Below are 23,767 nucleotides of genomic sequence, written 5' to 3' on the forward strand. Positions count from 1 at the left end.
CCTGGGAGGACATAAATTCAAATTGAGGAAAGACAGATGTGTGGAAGTTTGCCTTTAGCCAACGGATAGTTGGTTGGTGGAACAGACTTCCATCCTTTGTTGTGGAAGTTGATAGCCTAAATAAATGACAGGTATTTGGAACGAGCGGAAAGGTGAAATGGGAGCGTTTTTTTTTGTCAGATGGTGCATAAGTTTTCTTGCATTATATGCTATCTCCAGTTCATGGGTAACTCCTATCCCCCCCCTCATCAAGTGCTAGAAACTTTGCATAATTATGGCTAAGGGTTTGCCTACTTGATTTGCCACCTCCTTTAATATAACTGGATAGATCCCATCCACCCCATGTGCCTTTTTTATGTTTATCTTCGACAATTTCTCCTCCACTTTGGTCTCAGTTATTAAACAATTATTTAACTCACTACCATAGTGTAACTCACCTGTGACATTCACCTCCCTTAGTAACTCCTTGTGTGTGAATATAGATGCAAAAACTCATTTAGTTTGTTAGCCACCTGAGCAGGATCATCAACAGTTGAACCATCAATATCCAGTGGACCAATCTGATTTATCCCTTTCCTTCTAGAGTTTTCACATACAAAAAGAACTCTGCTGTTTTTATTTGTATCCTTTGAGAAAGATTTCTGATAATCTGCCTTTGGCTGCCTAATCTCCTTTATGACTTGGCTACAGACCAGGTTTTATCTATGGGATACATTAATTATATGTATCCCATGCATTTTTCTTCTCTGCTACATGTCTTATTAGTTCCTCTGACTTCCATTTAAGCCGAAACGTTGAATAATATTTCTTAGTTGGTATGAAAAGCCTAGTAGCTTCCAAGATTAAACCTTTGAATGCTTCCCAATTAGAATTTGCTGTTGGGAACATCATCAGTTCCCAACAGCAAATACCCTGATGAAAGCAAAAACCCTTCCCTTTACTTCTGATGGTAGTTAGCTCTTTGAGTAAATCCCACATCAGCACACTGTGATCACTGTCACCTAGTTGTTCCTTTACCTGCAGATTCTTAATGTACGAAGAATCCCCACTGATAATCAGATCAAGAGTATTACTCCCTTTGGTTGCTCCTGAAAGATGATGCTGTCAAAATCGTTCATCCAGTAAATCCACAAAAGTATTTCTAATATGTGATTGCACAACCCACAAGTTCCAGTGAATATCTGGGAAATTTAAATCCAGCACACTCCAACTCTCAATTTTGCTTTCCCATTGCTTATGTGACACGAAACTGACTGAACACTGCACTGTCCACCCATGTCAACTGGATGCATTTCCTTAGATTTTGTGTTTCTTGATTAATAGCATAACTCCTCCTCCCTTCGCATCCTGTCTATCCTTCCTATACACCTTGTACTCACCAAATTCCAATTCTGCATTCCTTATATCTGTGTGACACCACGTATTTGATATCTGTCTTGATGTTTTAACCAGCACCGCAAATTTATCAAATCTTTTACTACACTCCTAGTATTGGTGTACACGCAAGTATACGTGCACTTGGTCTTATTCTTAGCTCCCCGAACACAGCCCATGTATTTGCTTGTTCTGCAATGACTCCCAGCAGTTTTTGAAATCCCCTGGAAAGTCTTGTTTTCCAGGCTTCTGCTCATTCCAATAGAAGCAATGCAAGAATCACTTTTACCTCTGCCTGCGGCTACTGTTAATATATTAGTCCATGTATCCCCCCAAGGTAGCAGTTTTCCGACCCACCATACACTCCCTCGATTGCATCAGTAAATATTCTTGCACCCTTTATATTTAAGTGTATCCCATCCATGTAGAAGCAGTCTCTCCTGTTAAAAAGCACAGACCAGGCTGCGAAAAATTTTACCCCATGAGCCTTGCACAATCTCTCCAAGACTGAATTGATTGACAGAGCTGTCATCATATACTCCCTCCTATTGTGTCTGGGCAGAAATGCAGACACTTTGAAATCCAGCTCTAACGCGAGTTTTTTTTTTTATGTTGACCTGTACTTGTTAATTAATTCCACCTTTCTCCTACTCCTTATATTTTCTGGTTAACCCCCAGAATATATAAGAAGTGTACAATATTATCACATTTCGTGTCTTTAAAAGATAATATTGCTCTACAACATCATCAACTTTTGCCCCTGGCAGACATACCCTCTTGCTGTTTCACCTATCCTTTTTTCACAATATATTCCCCTTTTCTCTGACATTAGCTATTAACAACAACTAGTTCCTGTATGACCAATGCATTCTGCCTTGGGGCTTGCCACTGTGTTGCCTGATGTTCTAGTGGAACCTCTGGCGTTGATGTGGGGAGCGGAGAACTTGATCGTCTCCTCAATTTAAGTCCTTCGAGGGCATCTACTCTGTTCTTCAAGCTCTCATAAAGGCCCATAACAACTCTGAGTTGAGGGAAATGAGGGAATTGAGGGAAATGAGGAAAGTTTTGAGGGAAATGAGAATTGTGAGATTTGTGAATGAATCCCCTTCTCTGCATCCATTCCATAACTCTATCCTTCCTGAAATTAAACCACAAGATGTGGCTAACCATTGCCTTGTGTAATGGAATAACAAAACCTCATGAACTTTCCTGGCAGCTTGTCTTGCCTGGCCCTGATGTGGCACATTCAATGCAACCCCCATTTTCACAACCCTGTTCAGTTGTCAATTTGTGAAGGAAATGAGAATTGTGAATGAATCCGCTTCTGTGCATCCATTCCATAACTATCCTTCCTGAAATGAAACCTCCAAAAATGAAACCACAAGATGTGGCCTAACCATTGCCTTGTGTAATGGGATAACAAAACCTGATGAACTTTCCTGGCAGCTTGTCTGCACTGCTCAGAGAATTTCACAATCTGACTGGACAATTACCACTTGTTAAAATTCATTTTCCACTACTCTGAGTGTAGTACCATAATCTTAGGTTACTTCTACCCTACACTGACTAACTGACTTTTCGAAGAGTCCTTTTCACTAAAGGGTTGTGGAAAGTTTAGTGTTTTCCAAACAACATTTCTGGATTTTTCTGTGTTAGATTAAAGTTCCACTTTCATTTACTACTTCTCATCATTAGTGAGATGTTTGAATTTTTTGAAGGCTGTTACCTCTTTCCACCCCATTTAAATAAAAGCCTTCTTTAGCTTATTATTCCTCTTCTTTCTTTCTTTCTTTCTTTCTTCTCCTTTCCCCAACAGCATCCATTAAAAACAGTGGCACCTCCGTCGCCAGGTGGGCAGGAGCAGCAGTGCATAGCATACGCTTCTTGATTAGACCGGGGTTCGAGCATTCAGACATTAGTACCCATCAAATAAGGAGAATGCGGAAAGGTCAGGGTATGACCACCGCATATCCCTGGAGCAATATGGCCTTAGTTGCTAATGCTCCTAAAAGCCAAATAACATACTGCTACCCATGTGCATTCCAATTTATTTATCAGTGTTTAACTTCAGTTGTCATTTCTCAGCCCATCTGCATAATTTTTTATAAAGCTTGTTGAAGTAGCATACCTTGATTACTGTCATTACCTTGCCAATCTCTTTATCATTTGCAAATTTAGGTATTGAGTCTAATATATGTTCATCAATATCATTAATAAATATAGTAAACAACAATGGGTTTGTTGTTTACTACATTAGCCCGTGAAGCAGTGTTCACTGATAACCACTCTCTGTCTTCTCCCAATTAACCATCCCTTTATCCACAGCAGTAACTTTCCTTAATTCTTCACTGGTCCAATTTCTTCAGCAGGCTTTTATGTGTAACAGTATCAAAAGGTTTCCTGAAATTAGACTATATGATATCAAAATTATTTTTTGCATACGGTTTCTTTGTTACTTTGCCATAGTCTAGTCACATTGTTCAGATAGGATTGCCCCTTAACAAACCTGTGCTGTGACTGAAGTATTGCTGCTCCTGTCTAGGTGGTCCTGCATTTCTTCTTTAATCACTCTCTATTATTTTCCCTGGAACAGACATTAAGCTTATAGCTCTGTAATTCTTCTGCACATCACCAGTCCATAGGGGCCTTCCCTGAATCCAAAGATGCTCTTATAATTATGGCTAAGGGTTTGCTTGCCTCCCTTGGTATAATTGAATATATCTCATCCATCCCAGGTGCTTTTTTTTTTATGTTTAACTTCAATTTGTCTTCGACTTCCTTCTCAGTTATTGCAAAATCATTTATATCCCTGTTAGAATTTGATAAACTTCTGGCATCCCCTTCCCTAAAGAATTTCTAATGTGTGAATGTAGATGTAAAATACCTAATCAGTTTGTTAGCTACCTGAGAAGGATCATCAACAGTTAAATTATCGATATCAGTTGGATCAATGTATTCTTAAGAGTGAAGTTTTTGCTCTATTTATTTGTATCCTTTGCCAACAGATTTTCTATAATCTGCCTCAGCTTGTCTAACCTTCTTTGTGACTTGATTTTGGACTAGTTTATATCTACCCTAGAGTTCCATATCAGCTGATAATTTATATGCATCTCATATATATTTATTCTCTGCCACAGTTCTCATTAGTTCACCTGACATCTCCATTTTGTTCTAAACCTTGAACGTTGTTTCTTAGTTGGTATGAAAAGCTTAATAGCTTCTACGATTAATTCCTTGAATGCTTCTGATTTAGAATTTGCTGTTGGTAATGCCATCAGTTCGTCCCATTGTATAGAATTTAAAAACTGTCTGAGACCACTGTAGCCATTTCTACAAAAATAATAGCCCTTCCCTTTATCCTTGATGGTAGTTACATCTTTAAGTAAATCCCACATCAGTACTCTGTGATCAATGTCACCTAGTGGTTCTTTTATCTGCAGAATCTTAATGAATGAAGGATTACTGCTTATAATCAGATCAAAAGTATTGCTCTGTGTCGTTGCCTTTTTTAACATGTTGCTGTAAAAAACAGTCATGCAATAAATTCACAAAAGTCTTGTTAGTGTTTGAGTGATCAACCCACAAGTTTCAGTTAACACCCGGAAAGTTAAAATCCCCCATTATAAGACATTCAGAATTACTAGCCCAATCTTTCTCTGTACAGTTGTTCATTATCTCATCAGAGTGATTAGGTCTATAACAGAATCTTCTCTCATTTTGTTTTGCCAGTGCTTATGTCACACCAAATGACTCAAAATTGCACTGGCTACCCCTGTCAACTGGATGCATTTGCTTAGATTTCATGTGCTTCTTAACTAAGAGCATAATCCCCTGTTCCTATCCTTTCTATATACATTGTACTCCCCATATTCAAATTCTACACTACTTATATCTGATTTGATGACTCGACCAGCACTTCATATCATCACCATTATTAGCCATATGGTGCAAGGAAGCCTGAGGCTTTTGCCGCACCAGGAAAAAAAAAATTTTTTTTTTAGTTACCCTCAGACAGACAGACAGACAGACAGACAGACAGACAGACAGACAGACAGAGAGAGAGAGAGAGAGAGAGAGAGAGAGAGAGAGAGAGAGAGAGAGAGAGAGAGAGAGAGAGAGAGAGAGAGAGAGAGAGAGAGAGAGAGAGAGAGAATCACCAAGAAAGGGAAAAATGATGATATCCAGCTCAGGACCCTGGGTGTGCCAAGCCCATACTCACCAGATGTGAGCCCCTTGGGTTAAATATTCATTAAATTTATTTACTATGCTTCTGATATTGGTGTGCATGCACTGGTTCTTATTTTTAGTTATTCTAACACAGCCCATGTATATGCTAGTTCCATTAGGACCCTCGAGCAGGTGCCGACCGGGCTAGCCGAGTGGGTAAAGTACCTGCCCGGCAACCCAAAGGTCGCGGGTTCGATTCCTGCCTCGGGCTTGGATCAAAGTACTGCAAAAACCTTGGGAGGTGCAATATGGCCACAGAAGCCGATGCGCCAACAACTACCAAATCAAAAAAAAAAAAAAAACCCTCGAGCAGGCTTAGTTCCTGACACCTTGCTTTCCAGGCTGCTGCAATCCAAGAATCACTTTCACCTCTGCCTGTGGCTGTTGCTAATCTGTTAGTTTGTGTATTCCCCTCCTCCCCCAGGATGGCAGTTTTCTGACCCTCCTAACACTGTATTGATGGTGTCGGCAAATATTCTTATCGCCCCCCATATTGGTGCATAATGGCCTTTGTTGCCAGTGCATCCCCCCTTTAAACCTAAACCTCTTACACCTCTTCAATTTAAGTGTATCCCATTCTTGTTGAGATGCTCTCTGTCCTGTTAATAAGTACAGACATTTAGTCAACTGGTTTTATTTCAACAGTTAATGACTGAAAAGTTGGTAAGAGATAAGTCTTTATTATTATTAGCTATATGGTGCAAGGATGCTGAGGCTTATGCTGAACCAGCCAAAAAAAATCTGAATTACCCAGAGAGATAGAGTCAGAAGTAGAAGGTAATCATCAAGAAAGAGAAGAATGATGATACAGTCAGTCCTCGTATAGCACGATAGTTGTGTTCCTAGAAACCCTCGTGCAATGCAAAATCGTGCAATATAAACAACAGGCCCTATGGGAAAAATAGGGTTAGGTGCTGACCACCCAAGATTGAACACTCATTTGTAACCAAAACATTACCAAACACAACAAATAGTCGTAAAAAAATACTTACGTAGTCTATTACGTAATAAAATATTGCTATTTGCTTCTATCGTAAGCAAACTTGTTTTTTGTTTGATTTTCTATCGAAAGAGATGACAGCCGTTCCATCTCTTTCAATTCTTTGTATCTTAATCTAATGGGTTTTAATTACACTTTGAGTTGTTCCTGCAATGAAAGTTGTTTTTATTTTCTCTGCATTCTTTGTAATTCTCGGCCTTGTCTCATTTAGGTCTGTAGCACGTGCTATATCACATGGTCTTTCATTTCGCTCAAAGCGTTTCACAATTTCATATTTTTTTTCTATCGACAGAGGCGGACTGGCCATAAGCCTTACCGGGGAAACCCAGGTGGGCCGGAGGCCGGTTTAATTTTGGCCATAAACCATAGTATGAGGCCACTATAAATTTTCCCGGGTAAGAATTTTTGATCCAGTCCGCCTCTGTTTATCGATATTGCTTTTCTTTTTCTCTCTGAATCTGCAGTGTCTTCACCAGGACGCTTCCTTTTCACACCTTTTAAGTATTTTACTAATTTTTAGGGAATAAAGCACAATTACAAAACGAGGAGGCATGCTTGATACACATAAACAAAGCTGCGCACCTGTAGCAACTGAATGAACAACACCGTAAAGGCAGAGATACACTATTAACACCTCACATTTTACTAAAGCACATTTCTAGGGGTTACTACCATAAAACAATAAAAACAATTTCCAGTTGCGTTTCTGTTATAAACTGGTAGTAAACACGATCTAATTGCAATTACGATAATACCGATAGCCGGAATTGTGCGGGTTTTTACGTTATTATGGTGAAATGTGTTTCCCCTTCACTGATATAAAAAACATAAATACATTTTCAGAATCTTCTCTTCATTCCTATCGTGTTGCGTTCGGTTGGGTTCGACTGCCATTTCTTGTAAACACAAAGGCGAATCATTCATAAGCGAATTCAGTTCCTGTTATATAAGATATCGTTCCCCTATTTATAAATCGTGTATGATTGAATTCGTGTAGTGTAAACACGTGTTATACGAGGACTGACTGTATCTAGCTTAGGACACTGGATGTGGCAAGCTCATACTCACCAGATGTGAGCCCCTGGGGTAAATGTTCCACATGTTAAAGAAATGATGTTAGGTTGGTGTATATTTATTATATTTATGGGGAATATTATTTGTGCAGATTTTTTTAAGATTTATGGATAAGTCAGACAGATATTCTACACGATCAAATAACTTCTTGTTTTTGAGACTGAGTATTGAGAGGACCATCACCAGATCAGTTCTCATGAGAAACTTTAAAAATTAATGTTTTTAATTCATTTTTAATTAAAAACGTAGTTTGTTTTTAAACTCATGAAGTCAATTGTTGAAGTCAGTAATTGACTTCATGAGTTGAAGACAAATGGAACAAGCAGTATTATGAAGGGAACTGGGTACAGTACATGACTTGGAAACTCTAGCAGTTATTGATCTCCATCTCCTGGAAGGATCATGCTTAGATTAATGATTCTCTCATTTAAGCTAGCCTGCACTAGCTGAAGAAGGTAACCATGAATTTAGGCCTTGAGAAGGTACATTGAGGTAGGTATCAAAATGGTATCAAGAAAAGCTTCCAGTCATAGGTGCTGAAATGTGGAGTCACTTGGTTTTCAAAACATGTATCTGTGAAGCCATAATCAGTGTTTCCCAAACTGTGTTCCGTGAGATGTGAACAAATGTTCTGTGAAAAATCGTAATTAATAATTAAAAAAATAATCATAAAATAAATAAATTTTGCATATTTGTAGCACACCACTTTTGTATCTTCATAATTTTTAACAATTTTTTTTGGTTATTAATATACTGGCATAGGCTAATAATCAAATAGACTGCAGAACACTTTATTTTGGTGGGCTTTTGCATAGAGGTAATGACATTATGAAAAAGTAGCAATGTAGCGATCTAATATGCCGTTCGTATGCGATTTAGCCTGGAGTACACGGGTTGAAGGAGAGGGGGAAGCAAATCGATATCATAACTAAATTCACTTCCTTGTATAAATTTTTTTTGATAATTATTAGTATTTCGAAATATTATTATTAAAATAAATGACCATGGATTTGTGGTTGAAAAAAGGAACTTTAAAACAAGAAGCTAGTACTTCTAGTATTGCAACTGTGGTTGATGAGGATTGTTCATCCTCATCAACCATCGCAGCCTTTTGGCTGCGATTGTTTGGATTTTTGGGGAAACAAAAGTTTCCCCAAAAATCCAAAGCGAAAAAATGGGAACCAACTAATAAAAGACTAAAACAAAAGTATGACAGTTATTTGAATTTTGGCTTTACATGTGTTGGAAATAAAGATGCTCCTGATGCACAATGTGTCATATATAATAAAAGATTAGCAAACAGTTCTTTAGTTCCGGTAAACTTGTGTTTCGTAAGTGTTCCGTAAATATATTGTGAGATGAAAAGTGTTCCATGACTGAAAAAGTTTGGAAACGCTGCCATAGATGATAGATTCATGACAGTTGACCTGACGGGAAATAGCATATTGGATTTGAGATGGTTGATTCCGAAGAATATGATTGGCCCCTAGAGGAACAGTAGATTTCTCCAGTAGTTTGAAGATAAAGTAGGATGAAGCAGAAATTGGTCTAAAGTCATTAACTTGGGAGGAAGAATATTTTTAGAAAGAAGTCTGAAAGTATAGCAGTTTCAGCCTGGAGGGAAATGATGTTCTAGGATTGGGTTATAGATATTAAGGACAGATTCAAAAGAAACTGAGGTATTCAATCATCACCTGAAGTCTCAGATGATGACGGAATACCTCCATTCATTCATCTTCCTATAACTTGACTTCCAGTGGATGAATGTCATAGAAATCCATCCACTGGAAGTCATGTTGTTACATTGGTTCATTGCATTAGCATTAGTAGAGGTATACAATGCGAGAAAGCAAGCTTATGCAGCATCAGCCAAAAAAAAAAAAGAACTGTCTCCCATTTAACCCCTCCATTCATTCCAAATGCCTGTCCAGCTCAGCCTTAAATTTATTTAGGCTATCAACTTCCACAGCAAAAGATGGAAGTCTGTTCCACCAATTAACTATCCGCTGGCTAAAGGCAAATTTCCGCACATCTATTCTACAGCTGTCGTTCCTCAATTTGAATCTATGCCCCTCAGGTTCTTAATGTGAGCAAGAGGAAGAATCCCATCAGCATTCAGCCTGCTCATCCCATTCAAGGCCTTATCAATCATATCACCTCACAGGTGCCTACTCTCCTATAGAAAGATTTGTTGAGTTATTCCAAATATCTTAAAAATGGGCAAATAGAAATTTGGCAGTTATTAATTCTTTCTTCCGTACAGTTTGTATGGAAAAAAAATAAATTAATGGATTAAAGCTGGTTCTGATGCAGTATTGTTAGCTTTAGACAGTCTGTGCACACTCTGTGTGACTTCTTATTTAAGACTCGTGAAAGTAGTGTTGTTTTGTAAAGAGAGATACATATATAGAGAGAAAAAGACTTAAAAGATTATTGTAGAAGGGTAATAATAAATGTTATACAGTTGTAATTAAACTGATCAGGTAAGTTTTAAGAACATAAAACTGTAGAATTTTATTAAGTCTCTTATAAAGATATCTTAGTAATTTACTGATAAGAAGATAACTTTATTTACCTTATTAACTTCAGTTAATAAAATAAACAAAAGAAAAATAAAATACAATTCTATTAATTTTTATAATGTGCCTAAAAATAGAATGCACCTGAAATGTAATGCACTGCGTACATAATTTGTAATGGATGTTATTGGATGTTTAGACATTACTTAATAAGAAAAAGTTCAGTTGATATTACATTTTTAGCATATTTTTGGATAAAAGGGTGTTTGAGTGCTAGAAGACAGAGGGTGGTGATCAGTGGGTGCTGCTATTCTTGAACTAATGTTATTAGTGGAGTTCCAGAGGGTTTGGTGTTGGGCCCACTGTTGTTTTGTATATTTATCAATGATATTGATGAAGTTATATATCAGGCTTAGTGTTGAAGTTTGCAGATGATAGAATGGTTGGGAGGGTTGTTAACGACAGTAATGGCAGCATGCTACTGCAACAGGATCTAGATACAACAGGATCCTGGGAGTAATTGTGCAGTCAGATATGAAGTTTTCTGAGCAATGTAGACAGGCTGCTAGGGCAGGTCATGGGGTTTTGTCAATGATATATAGGAATTTTGCTAGCAGGGAAAAGGAGGTGATTGTCCCTCTGAATAAGGCAATGGTCAGGCCACGCCTTGAGTACTGCGTACAGGTCTGGAGGCCTCATTTTAGGAAGGATGTAGATTTGCTTGAGCGTGTACAGAGAAGAGCAACACGATTGGTGAGGGGAATGAAGGGATCCTCTTACCAAGAGAGGCTTAAGTTCTGCAAATTACAGTGGCTGGAGACTAGGCACCTGCGCGGTGATCTGATTGAGGTCTATAAGGCCTTGAATGGGTTGAGCACGCTGAATTCTGATGGGATCCTCCCACTTGTTCAGAATACGAACCTACGGGGACATAAGTTCAAATTAAGAAAGGATAGATGTAGAATAGATGTGCGGAAATTTGCCTTTAGCCAGCGGGTGGTTAATTGCTGGAACAAACTTCCATCTGTCGTTGTGGAAGTTGATAGGTTAAATAAATTTAAGGAGGAACTGGACAGGCAATTGGAGGGTATGGTGTGATTTTTTTTTTTTTTTTTTTTTGGCTGATGCTGCATAAGCTCCTACACTTGCTTTCTTGCATCAAGTGCCACTACTACTACTAGATAAGTTGGGCAAATGGGCTGAGAAGTGGCAACTGAAGTTTAACATTGACAAATGCAAAGTACTGCATATGGGTAGAAAATGAAAAAGACCTGGGAGTAATTGTGCAGACAAGTTGCAAGAGCAGGTCATGTGGTTTTGTTAGTGATATACAGGAATTTTGCTAGCAGGGAAAAGGAGATTATTATCCCAGGTCACATCTTGAGTACTGCGTACAGGTGTGGAGGTCTCATTTTAGGAAGGATGTAGATTTGCTTGAGCATGTATAGAGAACGGCAACAAGATTGGTGAGGAGAATGGAAGGGTCTTATGTAGTCAGAACTTAAGCCTCTCTTACCAAGAGAGGCTTAAGTTTAGCAAATTGCAGCAGCTGGAGACTAGGCACCTGTGAGGTGATCTGATTGAGGTCTATAAGGCCTTGAATGGGTTCAGCACGCTGAATTCTGATGGGATTTTTCCACTTGCTCAGATTACGAATTTAAGGAGGTATAAATTCAAATTGAGGAATGACAGTTTTAGAATAGATGTGCATAAATTTGCCTTTAGTCAGCTGGTAGTTAATTGCTGGAACAAACTTCCATCTGTCGTTGTGGAAGTTGATAGCTTAAATAAATTCAAGGAAGAATTGGGCAAACGTTTTGAGTGAATTGATGGGTGAAATGGGAAGGGGTTTTTTTTGGCTGATGCTGTATAAGCTTGCTTTCTTGCATCATGTGCCTCTACTAATGCTAAAGGATTGCTCTTACCTAGAAAGGCTGCAGTTCTGCAAATTGCAGGGTCTTGAGACTAGGTACATGTGGGGAAATCTGATTAAGGTGTTTAAAGCCTTGACTGGATTGAGTAAGCTGAATGTCAATGGTATTGTTCCACTTGTTGAGACTGTACACATGAGGAGGCATAAGTTCAGGTTGAGGAAGGATGGTTGCAGGATAGATGTGTGGAAGTTTGCCTTGAGCCAGTAGGTTGTTAATTAGCATTAGTAGAGGCATTTGATGCAAGAAAGCAAGCTTATGCAGCATCAGCCAAAAAAAAAAAAAATAAATAAATAAATAAAAAATAATCACTTCCACTTCACTCCTCTGTTCGTTCGAAATACCTGTCCAGCTGAGCCTTAAACTTATTTAGGCTATCAACTTCCACGACAAGGGATGGAAGTCTATTCCACCAACCAACCACCCGCTGGCTAAAGGCAAATTTCTTCATGTCTATCCTACATCTGTCTTTTCTCAATTTGAATTTATGCCCTCTCAGGTGATTATTCTGAGCAAGAGGAAGAATGCCATCAGCATTTAGCATGCTCAAACCATTCAATGCTTTATACACCTCTATCAGATCACCTCGCCGGTGCCTAGTCTCCAGACACTGTAATTTGCAAAACTTAAGCCTTTCTTCGTAAGAGTTCCATTCACTAATCTTGTTGCCCTTCTCTGTACTCGTTCCAGCATCTCTACATCCTTCTTGAAATGAGGCCTCCAGACCTGTATACAGTACTCTAGGTGTGGTCTGACCATTGCCTTATACAAGGGAATAATCACCTCCTTATCCTTGCTAGAAAAATTCCTATATATCATCGACAATACACCATGAGCTACTCTTGCAGCCCGTCTGCACTGCTCAGAAAACTTCATATCTGCCTGCACAACCACCCCCAGGTCCCTTTCATTCTCTACCACTGTCAGTGTAGTACCACAGAGTTGATACGTTGCTCTGGGGTTGCTGTTTCCCATATGTAGTACTTTACATTTGTCAATGTTAAACTTCATTTGCCACCTCTCAGCCCATCTGCTCAACCTTTCCAGATCCTGTTGTAGTAGCATAGTGTCAGTAGTGTCCTTGACAACCCTGCCAACCTTCGTATCGTTTGCAAACTTGGACATTAAGCTTGATATACCATCATCAATATCATTTGTAAATACAGAAAACAATAATGGACCCAATACTGAACCCTGAGGGACTCCACTAATAACATTAGTCCACGATGAGCAGTGTCCATTGATTACCACTCTCTTTCTTCTTCTTCCCCTCAATAAAAAAAACAAGGGAGAACTAGATAAATTCTTGCAGTGTATGAATGGGTGAAATTTTTTTTTTTTTTGGCTGATGCTATATGAGCTTGCTGTTTTTTGTTGTTTGTTTGGGTTTTAGGAGCATTATCAACTAAGGCCATATTGCTCTGGGAATATGCGGTGGTCATTCCTGACCTTTCCGTATCCTCCGTATTTGGTAGTGACGGGCTCGAACCCCGGTCTAATCAAGAAATGTGTGCTACGCACTGCTGCTCCTTCCCATCTGGCTACGGAGGCACCTATATGAGCTTGCTTTCTTGAATTATTTGCCATTGCTACTACTACAGCTATATATATACCGCATATTGTAGCTGAACACTATATTCATTCCTCCAACCTGTGCAGGTTGGAGGAATGAATGGGCAATTTTGTGGAATGGCATAAATGAAATTTTCTCAGTTTTCCCTAAAAGTCATTGCTTTTTTCGCCTTTTTTTTGTTTTATTTTAAATCATGAATCATTACTATTTGCTAATGCACCTGAAATATAACACACTGTGTACGTTAACTAACTTGTTTCAGCATTTGGGTTAAAGGAATGTACAACACTTTCAGTGATGATTTCATGTCAATTGTAATGTTAGCCCTTATTCACTTGTTTTTATGGAACAAATTGTTGATTCAATCACACAGAATTTATAAGCAGCTGAACAGTTATTCTAAACTTGTGCAAGCTTATCAAGAACTTTAATCTTGTAATTCTAAAGACCACTTTTTTTTTAATCTTCTTAGCCACCACGTCTGCATTTCTCTCACTCTTTTTATTTATGCTTAGGGACCATTTTTAATACTAATATAATTTAAATTGACATTAGCAACCATTATTTTATACCTGGTATATGATACACTGATATATTAAAACAATTTTTAAATAGTAATGGGGCAGTTTCATCATATGAGTTCTACCACTGGTTTTGTGATGTATGCTTCTTCTGTTTAAGAAGAATCCTCAGTACTTTCAGTACTACTCTTTAGCTTCTTCACCTACTAGTAGACATGTCAACATGTACACATCACTGCACTGAGCCAATGTTCATTAAATTTCAGGAGGGTTTATTCTTTTTGCATTCTGAAATTGGATCACATCCCTAGTCATTGTGCATGACTCCAACCATCTTGAAATTTAACTGTTTCCAAACACCAACAGATGGTTCCATGGGCACCCTGTGTTGCTAACAGATTTTGGTGATCAGTAATCTGAGACGCCTCTGTAGCCAGGTGGGCAGGAGCAGCAGTGTGTAGCACATGCTTCTTGATTAGACTGGGGTTCGAGCCCGTGACCACCAAATATGGAGGATGCAGAAAGGTCAGGGAATGACCTTTCTGCATCCTGTATATTCCCGGAGCAATATAGCCTTAGTTGCTAATGCTCCTAAAAATCAAATAACAAACAATCAGTAATCTGATACAAGTTAATCATCAGGTTTTGCATAATATGCATTTTATATTGGTTTTTCAGTTTTAATTTGAATGATATTTTAAAATTTCTTTTCTTAGAACTATTTCGTTCCAATAGTTCAGACAACACAATCAAGGAAGTAGTAGTCTGGGACCTAGAAAACATTAGTTTTAGCAGAGCTTTCACTGAAATGTTATTCATTCAAACAGGATTTTACTGTTATTCATTATTTTGTCTGTTCTTCAGAATTGGAGGAGCATTTTTATGGTCAATCAACATTAGCTTTCATTCTTTTTTTCTCTCTCTTTTTTTTTTTGGATGATGCCCACAGTTCTGAAATGGAGGTGCAATGCATTTACCCTCTCTGGCTTCAACCACATCAGTTTATTTAATTTCATTTCCAAATTAATAACTTGTTGAGAACTTTTTATTTGAGTATTTGTTATATTTCATGTTTTATTGTTTTGGAAGGTAAAGCAAATTTAAGACATTTTCAGTAAAAAGTAAAAGTAAAGTGCAGCCATTATCAACCCACTGCAGGATGGAAGCCTCCTCAACAATTCATGTTGAGGGAAATGGACCATAATCTGACACGCTGGTCCATTGCGGGTTGGCAGATCGACCGTATTCAGCAGTCAGGGGCTTGAACCCCGGTCTACTCAAAGAGCGTGTGCTACTGCACTCCCGCTCCTGCCCACTCGGCTACGGAGGCCTCATTTTCAGTACTCAATATTTTCAGTACTCAATACTAAACATGAAATGTATATCATTGACCCAATACTCTCGCCTTTTGTAAAAAACACTGAATATTACTTATTTGGAAAAGTAATACTACTTTTCTGAATAAGTAATATTGAAAAAACATTCAGAAAAGTTATTCAGAAAAGTAGTATCACCGTTCAAATTTTTTGACATGTCATAAACAGTGCAAATCAGTTACCTTTTGTATTATAAAGCAGGTTTATCTGTTTGCTTTTTTGTTATGTTTGTTGGAAATTTGATATTAATATTAAAATTGATAAATACAATTTTTTAAAAATATTATAAATTTTAGTTTTGTAATGTTCCTGATATCATGATTAATCAATATTTGTTAGGACTTTAGGTCAGTAGTTAATGAAGCTAGCCAAGAAAAAGGAAGCCCTATAGTACCAGATGAGATTCTGAACCAGATTTTAAACCACTTACCTCAACTTGAAAAATTAAATGAGAATCTCTTAATGGAATTGAAGGACAGAATACAAAATTGGTAAGCTTTATTCTGTAAATAGTCATTTTAGACATTTCAGTTATAAATGTATATATGTATGCATTCTTAAATGCCACTAATAGCTAACAAAAATTGTACTTATAGTAATAACAGCCAGATTGGCTGTTATTGCTATTAGTTCAATTAGCACAGATCGGTGGAAATCCTTAAGCACTCTTTAATTATGGCTGTAGTTGGGGGGGGGTTGATCTCAGTTGAATGGATAGGATCCTCCCCCCCACCCAAGGTATTCCAGGGATTTTGTCTCTCACAATTTAAAGTTGATTGGCCAATGTAATACATAAAAAAAAAAATGTTAGTCAATATTTGCAATGTGTTATATTTCAGGCATGCTAGTAAATAGTAGTAGTTCATTATGTACATCAAAAATAAGAGAGAGAAAAAAAAGCAATAAGAGAGAATTTATATGTATGGGATGCATATAAATTATTAGGCGACACAGAATCCTATGATAGATATAAGTTAGTCTGTAATCAAGTCACAAAGGAAGTTAAACAATTGAAGGCAGATTACGAGAAATCTTTGGCCAAGGATGCTAAAAAAAAACATCAAGGACTTCTTTGTTTAGATAAACTCTAGAAGGAAGGAAGGGGATGAATCAGATTGGTCCACTTGATATTGATGGTTCGACTGCTGATGATCCTGCTCAGATAGTTGACAATCTGAATGAGTATTTTGCATATACATTCACACATGAGGAGTTATTAAGGGAGGAAAATGCTAGAAATTGATCAAACTCTAACAGGGAACTAAGTGATTTTGTAATAACTGAGAGCAAAGTGGAGGAGAAATTGTTGAAGTAGTTAAACGTAAGAAAGGCACCTGGGGTGGATGTGATCTATCCAGTTATATTAAAGGAGGTAAGCAATCAATTAGCCATAATTATGAGAGCATCCTTGGACTCGGGGAAGTCCCCACAAACTGGAGATGTGCAAATGTATCCCCAATTCACAAAGGAAATCTAATGTGACATGAATAATTACAGACCAGTTAGTTTAACTTCTGATCCTGAAAAAAATAATGGATTTACTTGTTAAAGATGAATTGCAGGATCATCTAGACAAGACTGCAGTAATAATTTAGACACAGCATAGGTTTGTTAATGGTAATGCCAGTAGAAAGTATGTGCTCAGCAAAAGAAATAATTTGATTAATTAATTATACTGCAGGGAAAAGATAAGTGCCTTGAGACAAAACCAAAGAGATGCCTTAAAAATTAATAAAATTAATATTATTTTTATAATTAATTAATTAATAAAACTAATTAGCAATAAAAATCAATAATTAATTAATAATAATTATTATTATTTTTTTTTTAGAGCACTTTCTTTGGTTTTAGCTTGTGGGACTCATGCCTTTCCCTTCAGTGTGATTAACCAGCCTTTTAGTGGGTACTGATATCTTGGCTTACGCTTTAATGCACATAGTCTTATGCATACATTATTTATGTTTAATTATTGGTTCGATAGCATTAATCAGTTCTGTTAAAACTACTTTGCATAATATTATTCTATATTTGCTTAAGTTTACTTACCTTTGCTTTGTATGCTCAATTAGTTTGTTCAAATTTTGGTTTTAATTATATACAGGCAGTTCCCTCTTTACGAGTTTTCGCTTTACAATTTTTTTTTTTTTTTTTCAAGTATCAACAAAATTGAAAATATGAACATTAATTGCAAAAAATGAATCTTAAACATTAATTGCAATCCCGCATTTCAAACCATACTTGTAGCTATACAATACAGTGCACCCTGCTTTATGATATTAATTCGTTCCAGAGACGTCATCGTATCTTGAAAATATCGTAATGTCAACCCAATAACACATTGTTTTTTGGTAATTCTTTCCACAACCTCAGAAGTTGAAATTTTCTCTATATAACTCTTTGAAAGGTCGTTTTTATAGTGTAAATTGTATTATTAGTTGCCAATTCAAATCATTAAATTGCATATACATATGTTCTGTTATAAGAATCAACTTTGAATGCCTTTGTGATATTTTTCTAAAGCATATTTCTGGAGGTCATGACCATAAAATAGTAAAAAAAAATTTGTACTTTCCAGTTTATTTGTCTTTTCTGTTAGTGGAAGCAATTATAAACGGGTAGTAAACTCAATATTATTGGATTTGCAAAAATACCGATAGCTGGAATTCTGTTTTTTTTTTTTTTTTTTTTTTTATGGTGAAATGTGTTTCCCCTTTACTGAAATTAAGTCATATAAAAAACAAATAAATTTTCAGAATCTTCTCTTCATTCCTTTTTTTTTTTTTTTTTTAAGCTTCGTAAACCTGTTACTCCGTGCAAATCATGTCAGTTGCAATTTGTGCATTCCGTTAAAAAAATGCTTACATATGCTATTGAAATTTATAAAGAAAAGAGAAGATTATCTTGGAAACAAACGCCTCTTGAAGCATTTCTGAAGAAGATGACTCCTTGTGCAACAAACCGAGTACTGAGCCAATATTTAGTGATCAACGAGTGTGCATTTAGTCGATGATGATGAAGAATAAACATTCTTTAACATTTGTAAGTCATAATTAATTTCTTTATTATTATAATTTGCTTGATTTTACAGACTAATTAGCTAACTAATTTCATTGTCGAGAACTCAACCCCTATGGCAAATAAATTCCTGCTTTATGAGTTTTTGCTTTACGAGCACATGCTGGGAATGAATTAACTCGTAAAGTCGGGAAGTACCTGTGTGTGTATATATATATATATGTATATATATATATATATACAGGGTGTCTCAAAAATATTGGTACAAATGTTTAGGGGAGGTAGGTAACATCTAAAGGAATGTGAATCGCATAGGAACCCATAACCGGAAATGTCACTGTAAGTTGGTACATGGTGCTGTTCATCATTTCTCGAGAGGGAAAATTTCTGGTTTACTCATTCAAGCAGTAGTCGCTGCATGAAGAGCATGCATCGAATGAACTGTGAGCTGGCAGACATGCACCTAGTGTATGGATTAGCAGAGGGCAATGGATGAGCCGCTCAACGAATTTATAGAGAACGCTCCTCAGACAAACATGTACCGGACCTCCGTTGCACGTGTGCATCAAAATTTGTGCGATTATGGGTCATTTAAAGGTAACAGGAGTAGTGCGGGCAGACCACGTTCTACACGAACTCCCGCCATGGAAGAAAGTGTGTTGAATGCCGTCCAGAATAATCTTACTACCAGCACACCTGCTGTTGCCTCTGCCTTAGGAGTGTCTCGTTTCAGTGTGCAGCATGTCTGGCACGACGATTCCTTACACCCCTTTCATCTCCAAAAGGTTCAGTTACTGTTCCCCCAAGATCATCCTGCACGTGTGGCTTTTGCGCAGTGGTTTCTCCAAGAAAGTGTTCGAGACTTGAATTTTCCAGCCTACGTTTTGTTCATGGATGAGGCTTATTCAATCAGCACAATGCTCATGTGTGGGCTCATGACAACCCACATGGTGTGTGCCCCCATGCGGCACAACATCGCTTCGCAATAAATGTGTGGGCAGGTATGGTCGGTGACTGCTTAGTCGGCCCATACCTGTAACCATCCCGCATGAACTCCCCTAAATATCGGATCTTTCTCGAACAAGTTCTACCAGGGTTACTTGACGATGTTCCAGCAAATGTGAGACGCAACATTTGGTTTCAACATGATGGGGCGCCTGCCCATTATGGAAGGTGTGTTCGTGACCATTTGAACAGGCGTTTTGGGCGTTGATGGATTGGCTGTGGTGGATCCATTGCCTGGCCCCCACGCTCACATGATTTATCGACTCTTGATTTCTTTCTGTGGGGGCCCTCAAATCTGTCGTGTATGAATCGCCTGTGGAGACGGAAATGGATCTCGTCTGCGCTGCTGCTGCTACTGTCAAAGAAACTCCAGGTGTGTTCGACTGTGTCTGCCAATCCATGCTGCGTCGGTGTCACGCATGCATCGCATGGTGGAACCTTCAAGCATCTGTTGTAACATCATGAAATGCATCTATCTCGTACTCCATTGTTAATATTATGTCAAATAAATGTTTGCCACTAATTACTGTCATGTGTCATTTCTGCTTCTTGTGCCTTTGCTACTACTTTCCCGTGACGTTTCCGGTTATGGGTTCCTATGCGATTCACATTCCTTTAGATGTTACCTGCCTCCCCTAAATGTTTGTACCGGTATTTTTGAGACACCCTGTATATATGATAAGCATATGGGTAAGGGTGCTGACCTGTCAGACGTAGTTACAATGGAAAATATTATTAAAATGTGCTTGAAAAATAAAAGCACATTACATAAAATAAATGAAAATATATAAATAGTACTTAATGCTATAGATCCTAGGATTTTAACTACATCATCAAGGGCTGGCAACCAAAACCAAAGGAAACACAGCAAAAAGCAAGGCTTCTGTTTTAATGTATACATAATAGACAAAAAGTGAACAGACATATATATCATAGCTGACCTGACAGAGACCAAAAAGAAAAGGAATAAAAAACCAAACAAATATAATTCTAAAATAAATAAAAGTAAAAGTAAAATGCAGAATTAAGCTAAAATTAATTCCAATTAAAGAAAAATTTAATGAATAGCAAACAGCCCTACTTGAAATTTAAACAAATAAAGTATAATATAAAGACGAAAGGATATAGCCAGAATGTGACAACTTACTGTCGTACCTGACAGGAGATGCTGAAATGGGCTAATGGAAGCGATCACATCAAGGCTGTGTTGGAGACCAATGAAGTTAGCCAAAAGTTCCCAGAAAATTTATAACTGTTAAAGTAACCCTGTGTATGCGGAGAGGAAAGGGATGTAAATAGGTCAAAGTAAATCTTACCCGTGTGATGGGAAAGTCTGCAATTAAACAAATGAGGCAAATGGGCCAGCAAAGGAAGAAATTAATAACTTTGAAAAGACACTAAATTTTGTTGTAGAAGAAAAAAGGAGCGATAGCAGAAAATAGTATCTCGAATATTGCTTTCAGCCAGCCTAATCATGCGCAAGATATAAGATGTAGTGTTTAAGAACAGCAAAAAGTAATTGGAAGGGGAATATAGCAGTGCTCGGGCAGTCCGTGGTTGCATAACCCATACCAATAGTAGGTCCCTGGACATATGCCTTGTGTTTAAGTCAGTAATGGTATTGTTTTTATAAATATTAAACTAAACAATGTCAGAAAAGAAAATAATTATTTTCTCTGTGGTCACTGGGGGCCAGATCCGGCTTGTAATGTGGATGGGCAAGTTCTGTAAAGTCACTGTCTCTCAAAGTAGCAGCAAGAGCATGTGACCCGTGCACCGGTACATTGTCCTGAAGAAACAGCACACCTCCGGAAAGTTTTTCACTGCGTTTTTCCTTTATGACATCCCTTAAGTTGTACAGTAGGGATGCATATGACTCCCCAGTGATTGTCTGCTTGTGTTCCAAGTAGTGAATGCACAAAATTTCCTCAGCATCCCAAAACCCTTGTGCCTCCATTGCATTGATTCTTGCTTGGTCTCAGGATTCCAGTGATAAACCTATGATTCATCACCTGTAGCAATTCTGGAGATGAAAGTTTCAGGATTCCTTCTATAAAGCTTTACAGTCTCTTCATAACACCATACTCTGAATTGCTTCTGCATAGGGGTTAGAGGCACCTCCGTAGCCAGATGGGCAGGAGTAGCAGTGCATAGCGCACGCTTCTTGATTAGACTGGGGTTCGAGCCCGTGACCACCAAATATGGAGGATGCGGAAAGGTCAGAGAAGGACCACCGCATATCCCCGGAGCAATATGGCCTTAGTTGCTAACGCTCCTAAAAACCAAATAACAACAACAACAGCATAGGGGTCAGAAATCTGGGGACTCAACTGGCACTGACCTTAGTCATCCTTAAATGTTCGTAGAGGGTGGTTATAACTGTTCCTCCGATATGTCACATCAGGGGCATATTCAGGGGTGGGCAGAGGGGGCATATGCCCCCAAACCTATGCTACTGTGTCACATTCCCTAGAGATTTGGGACACCTTTAAAACGTCTGTCATTCAGCACAAGGATTTCCTTAGCTATGCACTTTTGTGGAGTGGTTCACTGGATGTGGATCATCTTTGATGTGTTGAATTGTTTTGACCAGAATTTTGCTTGGTACTCTGAAGGGATACTCTTGCCACACACATCCAACATCCTGTCATGAATGGCCTCTGGCCCATTTCCTTCTTTAGTGAGAAACTTGATGACTGAATGATGCTCCAATTTCAGCAAATCCATAATTTGATACATGTATCTTCCTTCTTTTTGGGATATATGCATGTTACTAATAAAGAACTAATACAGCACAACCTAAACACATAGTGGTATCTAAATTAGTATGATTCAAGTTGAGATATGCAGGAACATGATAAACGCTATAATGCTGTTTCTATAATGCTTTTTTACCAGTGTTCAGATAGCAGTTTTGGCATATTTAACGAAAACGTTTCGTGTGATGGATTCGATAGCTTGAAAATTAATAGCAAAACAGTATTAAAATGTTTCCCACACAGACTTGAGAAATTTTCCCACGCTCAGTGAAATTTTCTCGCACACTAATTTAATTGCAGTACAGTGACTTGTTACGGAGTTGCAAGATCAACATTTTAAAAAATGATCAGGTATATTGCTTGTAATATTTGCGTTATATGCATTTATCCGAAGTCTAGTCATTACTCAGTACAGTATCAGACATCGTGTGTAACGGACAGTTTACTCGAACATCATATCATAATTAATGCAACCAACACAGTTACATTTTCGAAGAGTTAATAATGGCGGATAAGAAACTTTCAAAAAAGAATTTGCTAAAATTATTGAAGAGGGGTATTATGTGTTATACTTCTCAACAAGTTTTTAACATAGATGAAGCAGGACTTTTTTTTGGAAACTAATGCCTAAAAGAAGTTTCATATTGAAAGAAGATAAAAACATGCCAGGTTTCAAAGCGGCGAAGGATCAGTTGACTTTATTGTTGGGTGGTAACGCTGTGGGGATTTTAGATTAAAACCCCTTTTAGTTTATCAGGAAGAGGGCCAAAGTACAACCCAAAATTGACACATTTTTCATGATTAAATTCATGATTTTAATTTGAAAAATTAAGTTTAATTTTGATATGTAAGTAGTTACCACATAATTATATACGTATGTAATGCACAATATTTGAATATTAAATATTTTGACCGACATTTGTGCATCTTTTCACTGCCGTTTATTATCGATTAGGAAAATATCCTATGGCACTGCCGCAACTCACAAATACATGAATTATGTTACCTTTTGGGAATTCGGCACTTGCTTAGCACGGATTCACTTAGCATTCTGTTTTTTCTGGAACGAATTATCAGCATTAAGCGGGGGGGGGGGGGTGTCACCTGTGTGTGTGTGTGTGTGTGTGTGTAAATAAATAAATAATGTGTGGTTTGTAGAATAAATAAAGTGTCTGTGAAAATGGAAATGAAAAGTACACAAGGTGCCAGAACTAAGAGAAGTGTAAGGGATAGTAGAAAGGGAAGTGAAGTGAAGTAGTGGTTAAACAGGTGAAAGAATTTGAAAAGCCTAGTGCAAAATGAACTGGGACTGAGGGGAGGAAAAATACAAGTAAATAAATAACACTATATTCAGATATGGACATCATTCAGATTTGAAGATCTTTTCTTCCCT

The 23,767-nt window shown here is 37.7% G+C and overlaps 1 protein-coding gene across 3 annotated transcripts in view; it reads left to right on the forward strand.

The window, feature by feature from the left end:
• Nucleotides 1–23,767, forward strand: part of LOC150076529 (uncharacterized) — a 437,825-nt gene that overhangs the window by 252,757 nt on the left and 161,301 nt on the right. For all 3 annotated transcript variants that reach the window (XM_090387824.1, XM_090387826.1, XM_090387825.1), the window contains one exon: nucleotides 15,935–16,086. In XM_090387824.1, the coding sequence (XP_090243950.1) occupies nucleotides 15,935–16,086 (152 nt within the window). The remainder of the gene's footprint in view (nucleotides 1–15,934; nucleotides 16,087–23,767) is intronic.

Source organism: Mastigoproctus giganteus, chromosome 13 (genome assembly GCF_048544385.1).
Source record: "Mastigoproctus giganteus isolate SK-2022 chromosome 13, ASM4854438v1, whole genome shotgun sequence".
Lineage (NCBI taxonomy): Eukaryota > Metazoa > Arthropoda > Arachnida > Uropygi > Thelyphonidae > Mastigoproctus > Mastigoproctus giganteus.